The sequence below is a fragment of the Dendrobates tinctorius genome, unplaced genomic scaffold (genome assembly GCF_039654945.1).
Source record: "Dendrobates tinctorius isolate UK_male_01 unplaced genomic scaffold, ASM3965494v1 ptg000254l, whole genome shotgun sequence".
NCBI lineage: Eukaryota > Metazoa > Chordata > Amphibia > Anura > Dendrobatidae > Dendrobates > Dendrobates tinctorius.
The window spans coordinates 2947791-2960248 of NW_027361921.1; the positions used below are offsets into that span (position 1 = coordinate 2947791).

At 40.8% G+C, this 12458-nt stretch overlaps 1 protein-coding gene across 9 annotated transcripts in view; it reads right to left on the reverse strand.

The window, feature by feature from the left end:
• The window catches only part of LOC141067695 (tRNA N6-adenosine threonylcarbamoyltransferase, mitochondrial-like), a 210391-nt gene that overhangs the window by 82957 nt on the left and 114976 nt on the right, over nucleotides 1-12458 (reverse strand). For 8 of the 9 annotated variants that reach the window (XM_073558093.1, XM_073558092.1, XM_073558099.1 and 5 more), the window contains exon 5: nucleotides 11241-11389. In XM_073558093.1, coding sequence (XP_073414194.1) covers nucleotides 11241-11389 — 149 coding nt within the window. The remainder of the gene's footprint in view (nucleotides 1-11240; nucleotides 11390-12458) is intronic. The other variant, XM_073558097.1, reaches the window with a different exon arrangement.

Here is a 12458-nt window from a genome sequence, read left to right on the forward strand (position 1 = left end):
CCGTGATTCTGAGATAGTTTTCTTGCGACATACTGCACTTCATGATAGTGGTAAAATTTATTTGATGTTACTTGCGTTTGTGAAAAAAAACAGAAATTTGGAGAAAATTTTGCAATTTTCAACTTTGAATTTTCATACCCTTAAATCACAGAGATGTGTCACACAAAATACTTAATAGATAATAATTCCCACATAGCTACTTTACATCAGCACAAATTTGGAACTATTTTTTTTTTATTAGGAAGTTACAAGGGTTAAAAGTTGACCAGTGATTTCTCATTTTTACAACACCAGTTATTTTTAGGGACCAAATCACATTTGAAGTCACTTTGAGGGGTCCACATGATAGAAAATACCCAAACGTGACACCATTCTAAAAACAGCACCCCTCAAGGTGCTTAAAATCACATTCAAAAAGTTTATTAACCCTTCAGGTGCTTAACTGGAATTTTTGGAATGCCTAAAAAAATGACATTTAACATTTCACAAAAAAATTACTTCAGATCCAAATTTTTTTATTTTCCCAGGAGAAACTTTAACAGGAGAAATAGGACTCCAAAAGTTATTGTGCAGTTTTTCCTGAGTACGCTGACACTCCATATGTGGGGGGTAAACCACTGTTTGGGTGCATGGCAGAACTCGGAAGGGAAGGAGCGCCATTTGACCTTTCCAATGCAAAATTAGCTGGAATTGAGATCGGACACCAGGTCACGTTTGGAGAGCCCCCGATGTGCCTAAACAGTGGAAACTCCCAACAAGTGACCCCATTTTGGAAACGAGATTCCCCAAGGAACGTATCTACATGTGTGGTTTGCACTTTGAACCCCCAAGTGCTTCACAGAAGTTTATAACGTAGAGCCGTGAAAATAAAAAATCAGAGTTTTTGTACAAACATTTTATTTTAGCCCCAATTTTTGCATTTTCATTAGGGTAATAGGAGAAATTGCACCATACTGTTTGTTGTACAATTTTTCTTGAGTAGGCCGATACCCCATATGTAGGGGAAATACTACTTTTGAGGCAAAGTGCAAAGCTCAGAAGGGAAGAGGCGCCATATTGGAGTTCAGATTTTGCTGCAATGGTTTGAGGGTGCTGTTGTGAGCTCATTTTCGAGTTTGCCTGGCTTCTGGTGAGGGTTATAGAGCTGGCTGTGCTGACAGAGGAGTAGTGAGTTCTCTGTCTGGACTCCCTCTGTTGATGAAGGGAGGTAATGAAGCTGATCTAAATGGCAGAGACCGGCCACCTGAGGAAGAGGACTGCGATTGGACATGAGGAGTTTGATTGGATTTAAGGCAGCCGACTCCCTAGTTTCTTGCTGGTGATTTTTCCTGACTGTGGCTCCTGGTTTCCAGTTTGGTTCCTGCCTTCCTAAAGCTAAGTTTTCTTTGCTATTGTTCATATCAGTTTTTGTCTGGTTTACTTAATTTTTGTGTTCAGCCAGCCCTGGCTGGGACTGGGCTGAATCCCCATTTTGTCTCTGATCAGTTGATCTCTTTGCTCTGTCTTCAGAATATACCCGAGTGCTGATATAGTGATTTGAAGTCTAGCGACTTCAGGGCCTTTTTCTATCAGACGTGTTGGACATTCTTTTTGGCAGGGTTTTTTGCGTGATTGCAGACAGCAGCTTTTCTTTCCTGTCCTTTCTAGTTAGCGAGGGCCCCATCGTTTGCTCAGCCTATCTTTCTATCTGTGTCTGTGTTTTCATCTTGTTTCACCGACAATACATGTTGGGGGCTGTCTATTGCTTTGGGGTCTGCTCTGGGGCAGTTTACATTTTCCCTTTCTTTCTTTAGGCTTATTTAGTTCTCCGGCCGTGACATGGTGTCTAGGACCACCGTAGGCACGCTCCACGGCTACTGCTAGTTGTTGTGAATAGGATCAGGGGTCTGCAATCCACTAGTTACCAACCTCTCCGGTTTTCTGGGCTTAGCTTGTTTTTTGTTTTTTCCTCCTTGGTGACTCATTCATAACAGGGTGCCATATCACACTGGCAGAGCCCCTGAGGTGCCAGAACAACAGAAAGCCCCTATATGTGAACTCATTTTACAAACTACACTCCTCAATGAATTCATCTAGGGGTGCAATCATCATATTGACACCACATGTGTCTCACAGAACTTTATAACATTGGGCAGTGAAGACAAAATAACTACATTTTTACCACCAAAATTTTGTTTTAGCTTAAGATTTTATATTTTAGCCCAAGAAGTGGGAAAAAATGGTCACAAAGTTTGTCCCACAATTTCAATACCCCATATGTGGCTGTACAGTACTACTTAACCATACGGAGAAACTCGGGAGGAACGGAGCGCTATTTGCCTTCTGTAGCACAGATATTCCTAGAACAGTTTGCAGACTCCATAAACAGAGCCCTTAATTGCTAGAAGAGCAGAATCACCCCTCAAGTGACTCCATTTGTGAAACTATACCCCTCGGGGAATTTATCTACAGGTATAGTAATGAATTTGACTTCATGGGTATTTTCCAGAAACAAGCAGCAATGAATGTTGCCAAGTCACAATTGCAAACTGCCATTGTAGTGACCAGTACGCTCTAGTGACCAGTACATTGCAGTCACCAGTACGATAGGCCCAACCCGTGCTTCTGGAGGCATGCACCCGTAATTTAGGCGGGCTTTCATCACTTCAGAAATGCCAAACGTGGACGCAATATGTGATTTTGGTATACTGTGGGGCTCAGAAGGGAGGGGGGCATTTGGATTTGGGAGAAGAGAATTTGCTGAATTTCTTTTGGAGGGTGAGAAGCCATTTTGCTTTTCCAGAGCCTTTGTGCTACTAGTAATATGGAAGCCCCCTATATTTCTGTTAACAGATGGCGGACCTGAGTGGGGACTTGCTTTTGTTGTGGATTGAGTTGAAGCTTTGATTGGGAACATTTTACATAACGTTTCGGATCACATTTATCCAGCGCTCTACGCTGAGCACTTACTTTGGGGTTTTCATCTAAATCTCAAAGTAACGTGATTCTGATGAAACCCCTGAGGGATCCATTCAATATAGTGAGGCAGCAGTTACTCTGGACTCCGTTTGGGCTCTGTTCAGCAGTGTCCTTTTCAGAAGTGAACAAACTGTGGTCGACGGCACTTTTATGCAATTCTAAAAAGATGAACACCACCGGATCACAGTTCAGACGGCGTCCACAGTGCCTCCATCTGCCTCATCATAGGGAATCTTCCACCAGAGATTCCGTCTAAATCACATATTTCAGAGATTTACACAGAAACTCCAGTGCAAGCACTCAGGCAAGGTTAAATGTGCGCCGAGCCTTACTGCGATCTTTGGGAAGCAGAATTAAAAAATAAACAGCATGTGAAGATTTGGTTTTCTTTATTTTTGTGCTTTTCCTCGTGCGGTATAAATGATTAGGCGACTTTATTCTTCGGGACGGGGCGATTACAGATTACAGTGATATCAGATTTAGGCATTTTTCACAAGTCCATGTCTCCATAACGTGTGTGGACAGCTTTCACATGTACCGGAGACACGTACACACGTAGACTCATTCAAGCAAATGGGTCTTTGCACGTCAGTGTGTTTCCACGGACCATGTGTCCATGGGCAAAATATGATGACATATCCGTTTATTAATGTCAGCACGGGCCGCAAAACGTTCCGCACACGTGAACATGGATAACACACATGGATGTGACATGCATCGGCGCCGGGGAAAAAGCATTACAGTAAGTGCTGTTCTCCAGCGCCGGGTGCTGAACACGGCTCTCATCATTCTCCCCTGCTCTGCCGGCAATCGGCGCGAGCAGGGGAGAATGATGAGACTAATATTTAAGTGATAAAAAAGACAGCAGGTGGTTGCTGATGGGACTATTACTCCCATCAGCCTACCCCTGCTGCCGCTAAGAACAGTGACAGCAGGAGGGGCTGATGGGGGTATTCATCTGCCGCCACCTGCACTATAAAGAAAGAAATAAAAAAACGGAGTGGTTTCCTGAGTATTTTCTATAACCAACCAAGCAAAACTCACAGCTGGGGGTTGCAATCCTCAGCTGTCAGCTTCAGGAAGGTTGGTTATCAAGAACAGAGGCAACTCCATGCTGTTTTTAAAATTTCTTAAATAATTTTAAAAAATGGTGTGGGTTACCCCCATTTTTGACAAACAGCCTTGCTACAGCTCACAGCTGGGGGCTGGTATTCTCAGGCTGGTAAGGGGCCATGGATATTGACCCCATCCAGCCTAAAAATAGCTGCCCACAACCACCCAGGAAAGGCACATCTATTAGATGCACCACTTCTGGCGCCTTGCCCAGCTCTTCTCACTTGCCCTATAGCGGATGGCAAGTGGGGTGCATATTTGTGGGGTTGATGTCACCTTTGTATTGTAAGGTGTCATCAAGCCCAGAGATTACTAATGGAGAGGCGTCTATAAGACATCTATCCATTAATAATCCTATAGTTGTATAAAGACACAGCCAGAATAAAGTCTTTTATTAGAAAAAACCCCACAGTTTTCCATTTTTATTTAAAAATAACCAACACAGTTATACTAACGCCTAATTCCACTGAAGCCCTTGTTTTCCTGTAATAAACCAAAAATAAAAAATAACAATATCCACACACCTCTGTCGTTCTGTCCCACACCATTATCCATGTCTGGGAGAAAAATAGTATCAACTTAGACGGTACCAAGATGCGACCATCCAGGCTGAAAACCACTGGGGAATGGAACTACTGCTAAGTCGCAGCAAGGTTACTGCAAGTTGTAGGTTTTCCTGAAGAATTAAGTTTTAAGACTGTCTGAAGATTCCAAATGTCGGAGACATTCAGATGTGTTGAAGCACTGAATTCCATAATTTTGGTTAGGGCAGCTTCAGTGGAGTGATTGGAATGCAAGCTGGATTGTAGATTGTGGAAGAGTCTGTTAGATGGAAGAAAGGGATTAGGGATATGGGGGGGATAACTGGACATAGCGGTTGAGTCAAAGGATGGCTTCTTCATGGTGATCATTGCTTATTTGAAAGTGAGTATACCAAAGGTTAATGATAAGTTGAAGAGATGGGTTAGGGTTGGATAAACAGGGTGGCAAGGTCGGGGAGGAAGTGGCATGGGACAGAGAAATACAAGCGGTGAGGTGTGATTTGGAGACAAAATGAGCACTTTTTTTCTGTGATGATGTAAAAGAAGGTTGTGGGAGAAGGGCAAAATAACTTGTGACATGGTGAAAGAGTGGTAAATGCTGCTGTTTTCAACAGATAAGGCTTGTGAGGTATCGGATGATCTTTTATGTTTATGCTAGTATTTTAATGAAGTCACAAAAAAATTTTTGGCTTTTAACTCTTTACTGGATTGAAAAATACTTTTCATCACCCAATAGATCTATTTATTATAATGAGGCAGACTCCATAAGGCTCTATTCTAGTGGTGTGCGACTTTTAATAAGTGCACAAAAGCATGGTAGACTGCACTTTTGTGCCGGTCTAAAAAAAAAATGTGACACCTCTGGTTTGGAGCACAGATGGAGGCCAAAGTAAATTAGTCTGTTTCATTATTGTGAATGAGGGGGAGACACCAAGCATAATAAGGTCTTAACCAGAGGAGAAATTTCTCCACTGGTTAAGAAGTATAGGAATTGCTCACCTGTTGGGGTTGTTCAACCCACAACTGAGGAATCAAGGTATGGAAGCTGCTGCAGTACCCTAAGGTCAGGATTGGAACAATTACTAGGAGGATAGGCGTAGTAGTCTGCGCTGTGGTGACAGATTCAAGAAATCTGGAGAATGGGATGAAGAATTAGACCATGCGGTTTATTCTCAACTCATTTAAAAGTTGAACCAACTTTTTTCAAAACTGCCCTGTTTAGCTGCATGCACTATGAAAATATTGCACACATGCTGTAGCTTTTCATTTTTTTGGCCGACATACAGTAGCTTTATGCGGGCTTGTTATTTGTGGGATGAGTTGAAATTTTTATTGGTAACATTTTGGATTTTTACTTTTTTTATTGTTTTCTATTAAGATTTTTGAGAGACTGGATGAATAAGAAATAGCAGTTCACAGGTTGTTTTTAGATTTATTTATATTTTTTTCTACATCTTTCACTGTGTGGTAAATGTGATTAAACAGCTTTATTTTTCAGGTTGCCATCTTCTGACAGCTATAACTTTACGCTGACAAAGCTGAGTGTTAAGTGGAACCTGTCACCAGAAAAAAATGCTATTAACCTGGGGTAATCTGCAGGTTAATAACGTGGTTAATCTGCCTGTCATCCGCACTTAGCTGAACGTTGCGGTGAGAAAATGAACGTTATTTCTCCCGGCAGCATCCCAGTTAAAGCCATGAGGGTGGCTTGGTGTGGGTTCTGTCACCTCTCTGAGTATACAGAGTGATGGCTGGTACAATGCCCTTGGCCCTGACTGACACTAGTTCTGCATTAGGGCGGACTGTTAATCAGCTTTTTTATTTATTTTTTTGTACAAAGAACTTTTTGAGTCACCACAGAGAGCTATAATGTTTCTATATTTCTGCCTACAGTTATGTTTTTTGTTGGACGAGTTATCTTTTTATAGGTGCCAATTTTGGGCGCATAACATTCTTTGATCTCTTTCTATTCTGATTCTTTACCCTGCACCTATATTCTGTTTCTTTTAAGAAAGTAGGTGGCATATTCTCTAATCAGTACATACTTAATCTTTTATTTTTTTATTTCATGGTTTGTTTTACTCACTCTGGTATTTTTTTCTATTTCAGTACACTTTCTCTTCATGAGGGAATTTTCTCCCTGCTCAGCTCTCTGGTTCTTTAGGAGGAGCAAGAAACACTTGACAGCCTTGGTTCAATAAGGAACCACTAGAGACTGAAGGGACAGGATCTCTAGTCTGTGCAGGAACCAGCAGGGTCAGTTGCAGTTTTTAGTGTGTTACCTATTTTTCAGAGTGAGATTCTATACCATCATAACAGTAACTTCGCTACAAATGCCTGCTCACATATTAAAGGTACTGGTGACTTTTTGAAAAAAAATAGAGGTGTTCACCTGACTAAATCCACCATTTTGGCATCATTTGATGTAATTTCTCTGTAGACAAGTGCTCTCCAGGTCGAACATGGCACCTGAGTGTACATGATTTCCTGGAGGTCATCCTGAGGAGGAAATATCTTCTCTTCAGTGATGATTACCTCCTGCAGTGTCAGGGTTTTGCCATGGGGTCCAATGTGGCCCACACTTATGCTAACATCTACATGGTGGTATTCAAGGACAAGTATGTGTACAGTTTCTCCTTTTGGCCTTATGTCCTGAGCTGGTGGCGCTATATTGACGACATCTTTCCCTTGTGGGATGAAAGTAACGATTAATTACTTGCCTTTCAGGATCAAATTAATCATGTATTTCCAGAGCTACAGTTTACCCTGACAAACTGTACGATGGAATTACAATTTCTGGACACTCAGGTCTACAACGATGATGGTACTTTAAGCACTGATCTTTTTGTGAATCATACGGACAGAAATATTAAAATGTAGAAGACTATTTTAAAATTTGTTTATAGGAGCTATCGTGCTTCTAAGATTTCTAATCATAAAGTAAGGCACTGGAACTGAAACAAGATCTCCTTATGGAAGTACACGCTAACCCCTTCGTGACTTTGGGTTTTTCCATTTTTGAGTTTACATTTTCTGCTATCCTTTCCAGAGCCATGACTTTTTAATTTTTCTGTCAATATAGTCATGTGAGTACATGTTTTTCTCAAGTGAGCATTTCTGCTCTATGTAGCAGAAATGCTCACTTGCTATGAATGCCGACCGCTGGGAGCCATCACGCTGCCTCCGCCGTGTTTTACAGATGATGTGGTATGCTTTGGATCATCAGCTGTACCACGCCTTTGCCATACCTTTCTCTTTCCATCATTCTGGTAGAGGTTGATCTGGGTTTCATCTGTCCAAAGAATATTCTTCCAGAACTGTGCTGGCTTTTTTAGATTTTTTTTTAGCAAAGTCCAGTCTAGACTTTTGATCCTTGATGCTTATGAGTGGCTTGCACCGTGCAGTGAACCCTCTGTATTTACTTTCATGCAGTCTTCTTTTTATGGTAGATTTGGATATTGATACGCCTACCTCCTGGAGAGTGTTTTTCACTTGGTTGGCTGTTGTGAAGGGGTTTCTCTTCACCATGGAGATTATTCTGCGACCATCCACCACTGTTGTCTTCCGTGGGCGCCAAGGTCTTTTTGCATTGATGAGTTCACCAGTGCATTCTTTCTTTCTCAGGATGTACCAAACTGTAGATTTTGTCACTCCTAATGTAGCAATTTCTCGGATGGGTTTTTTCTGTTTTTGCAGCTTAAGGATGGCTTGTTTCACCTGCAAGGAGAGCTCCTTTGACCGCATGTTTCCTTCACAGCAAAACCTTCCAAATGCAAGCACCACACCTCAAATCAAATCCAGGCCTTTTATTTGCGTAATTGAGAATGACATAACGAAGGGATAGCCCACACCTGTCCATGAAATAGCCTTGGAGTCAATTGTCCAATTTCTTTTGGTCCTTTTAAAAACAGTCTCCCTTCAACCTTAATAACTATGTTACTATGTTAAGGAGCTGAAACTCCTAAACCCGTCATCCAATTTTAATGTGGATACCCTCAAATGAAAGCTGAAAGTCTGAACTTCAACTGCATCTGAATTGTTTTATTTAAAATTCATTGTGGTAATGTCTAGAATCAAAATTAGAAAAATGTTGTCTCTGTCCAAATATATATGGACCTAACTGTATATGCTTCACACTGGCAACGCTCCCTTTCATTTAAAATAAGCTCTGGAGTCAGATTCTCAGGGAGATCAGTGTCCGGCCCATAGTTCTGAACTGCTCATTTACATATTAAGGAAAATGTGGATTTCTCTGAAATATGACATTAGATTGCAGATATCAAGGTATTATTTTATTCAACTTTCTATTATGTACATGCCCATGCAGACAGCTTAGGAGGGTTGATTTTGCTGACAGATTCCCTTAAAGTTTCTTGTGCAGAGGAGAAACTGCTAAACATGCTGAAAACAGGTAATGTCATGACCAGAAATAGTAATATTCCTCATGTACACATGGGGCTGCTTATGGTGACAAGTCACCTGAAAGTGTAGATACATTTTAATGGGATCTACATGGTAATATAATAATGTTTAGGTTGGTGAAACATCATGTAACAAAAAAAAAAAATCAGACCTGGCCATGTTCTTCCATTGCTTTGTAGGCCAATTCTGATGCTTACATACTCACTGCAAGTCCTTTTGGTGATGGGCAGGAGTTCACACATAGCTACCTGCTATGTACTCTGACTTCTGACATTTTTCTATCAAATGCAGAAATGACGTTTTCCATTTTCAGCTAATTGTGCTACACTAGCTAGTGTTCATTCTCCAAGTGCATCAATCAGCCTTGGATGCCTATGATAGTTACTGGTTCACCAGTTGTTCCTTGGTGAGTACTAACCAGTGCATCCTGGGAACAACTTACAAGTCATTCTTTCCCCAGGCATTTACCGTATATACTCGTGTATAAGCAGACTCGAGTATAAGCCGACCCCCCCTAATTTTGCCACAAAAAACTGGGAAAACTTATTGAATCGCGTATAAGTTTAGAGTGGAAAATGCAGCAGCTACTGGTAAATTTCAAAAATGAAAATAGATACCAATAAAAGTAAAATTAATTGAGACATCAGTAGGTTAAATGTTTTTGAATATACATATTGAATCAGGAACCCCATATAATGCTTCAAACAGTTCATGATGGCCCCATAAGATGCTCCATAGAATAATATGCCTCATATGCTGCCCCAAAAGACGCTCCACAGATTATGCCCCCATAAAATGCTCCATACATTATGCCCCCATATGATGGTCCATAGATTATTCTCCATATGCTGCTCCATAGATTATGCCCCCATAAGATGCTCCATAGAATATGCCCCCATAAGATGCTCCATAGATTATGTCCCCATAAGATGCTCCATAGATTATGTCCCCATAAGATGCTCCATAGATTATTCCCCCATATGCTGCTGCTGCAAATTAAAAAAAATGACATACTCACCTCTCGTCGCTGGGGGTCAGGTACCGGTGTCCTGAGCAGGCGGGGACACTGGCGCGCTATGTGGGACAGATGCCAGTGTCACCTCTGGCTCAGGACCCCGGCACTGGCAATATTCACCTGTCCCCGGTACATCACCACGCCCTCTGACCTGAACATTACAGCCAGAGGATGTGGAGGACAGAGCGGCCACAGTAGTGGACCGGGGACAGGTGAATATCGCTTTTACTTACCCCCTCCTGGCTCCTGGCATGGTCTCTGCAGCTCCGCTTCTCCCACGGTTTCTGGCAGCTCTTCCTTCAGCGGTCACGTGGTACCGCTCATTAAAGTCATGAATATGCGCATATTCATGACTTTAATGAGCGGTACCACGTGACTGCTGAAGGAGGGTACCTGAGACCGTGGGAGACGCTCCCTCTACCCAGTCGACCCCCGGTATATGATTTGCGTATAAGCTAAGAGGGGGACTTTCAGCCCAAAAGAAAGGGCTGAAAATCTCGGCTTATACACGAGTATAAATGGTAGATTGTTACATTTGTACATGTTTCCTGCTTTTACCTACTCAACCTCAAAAAATAAATGTTTACTTTCTGCGTAATATTTCTCACCCATTAAAAGGTGCCATTGAAATATTAGAAATTGTTTGTTGCTGATATAAACATTAAGATTATAGACAGATTTTGATGGAATTTAGAATCTTTTGGATACTAAAGTTGGTGGCTGTTCTGCTCATCATAGACATCTAAGCAAACAGCATCATAACATATATTATTGCCCGCAGATTACAGTTCTAACGGTCCAAGATACACAATAAACAATTCAGCGATAAAACGGAATGTAATGTTTAGGAATTGATGTCCAAAATAAATCTGTAGCATAACTTATGCAAATAAAGTAGAGCAATCCCATAAATTCCTATGGTGTCTGTCTGGGTTCCATAATGTGTTTGGTTTTAGAGTAGACAAAAAAGTTCTGCAAAGTGTGCCTTTTCTGCCATTCTAAAATTTGACACTTAGTGGAACACAGATGGGTCACATAATACTCAATGGGCTTCCTATGATTCTGTTTGCATCAATTATGTAATAGAACCATTTTAAACATTAATTGCATAATATAAACGTCCACGGTAGAAATAAGCCTTTAGCATCATCATTTTATCTTGCATACCCCAAAATAAAGAGAATTCTCACCAATGAAGCTTTTGAAGATGGTAAAAGTTTTTCTTGCTTGCAGAACAAAATAGCTCGTTGGGTACGTTTCACCAAGTGATGTGCAACAGAGTGTTGAGCCGAAGCTGCAATGTCAGCTGCATTAGAAAGCAATGCTCCTTTTAGCATACCTGATGAATATTATTAATGAAACAATAAATCATGTAGAATAAAAGGAAACGCTCAGAAATGCATTATAACTTCAGTAATTGAACTACTCTACATTATCAAATGTCTGACCTCAGCAGTCATGCTCCTTAAGTTTTTTTGTTTATTTTCTTTTAAGTATGAAACAAACCTTTTACTCATTGCATAGCAGACACAATTGATATACCGGGTTGTTTAGATTCAGCATAATTAGCATTTTAGTTATTTAATCTCTGCTCATTCTGGGCTCAGGAATCCAGTTGATGTCAAAGAGAATATTTAGATATATTTACATATGCCAGATTTTATGGAGAAATGTCTGACACTTTCATATTCATTTGAATAATGTCTGCAGAAATCTATGCACATGCTGTAAATATCAGATGCTATCATTTCTGCAACAAATTTCTATTGTGCTTATATCTAAACCTATACATGTACAATACATATATCTTATAGCTGCCAACGCTATGTGAAAACAAAATATAAGTATTCAAGGTTGCCACATATTGGGTATTGGCGTACTCAGGAAAATGTCTATTGACTATTTTGTGTAACAGGATTCTCTGAATTAAGGGTAAAAAAAATTAAAAATCATAGCGAAAAAATTCTACCATTATCATACAGCACTTATTGCCATGAAAAAACAATCTCAGAATCAGTGAGATCTGTCTCCAGAAGCATGAGCTAGTCACTACAACAGCAGTTTGCAATTTTCATTCAGCAACATCCACTGATGCTTGTTCCTGGAAAACACCTATGGAGTCAAAATAGTCAATATGACTGTAGATAAATTCCCAAAGGGGTATAATTTCCAAAATGGGGGCACTTGAGGGGAAATTCTGCTTTTCTAGCACTAAGGAGCTCTGCATATGGAGTCCATAAACTATGCTATGAAAATCTTAGCTCACGGAGGCAAAAAGCTCTTTGTCCCTTCCGAGTCTCGCCGTCTGGCTAAGGCCTCTTTCACACTTCAGTTTTTTTACAATCAGTCACAATCCGCCAGGTTTTGAAAAAAACGGATCCTCAATTTTCTTTTGAGGATCCATTTTT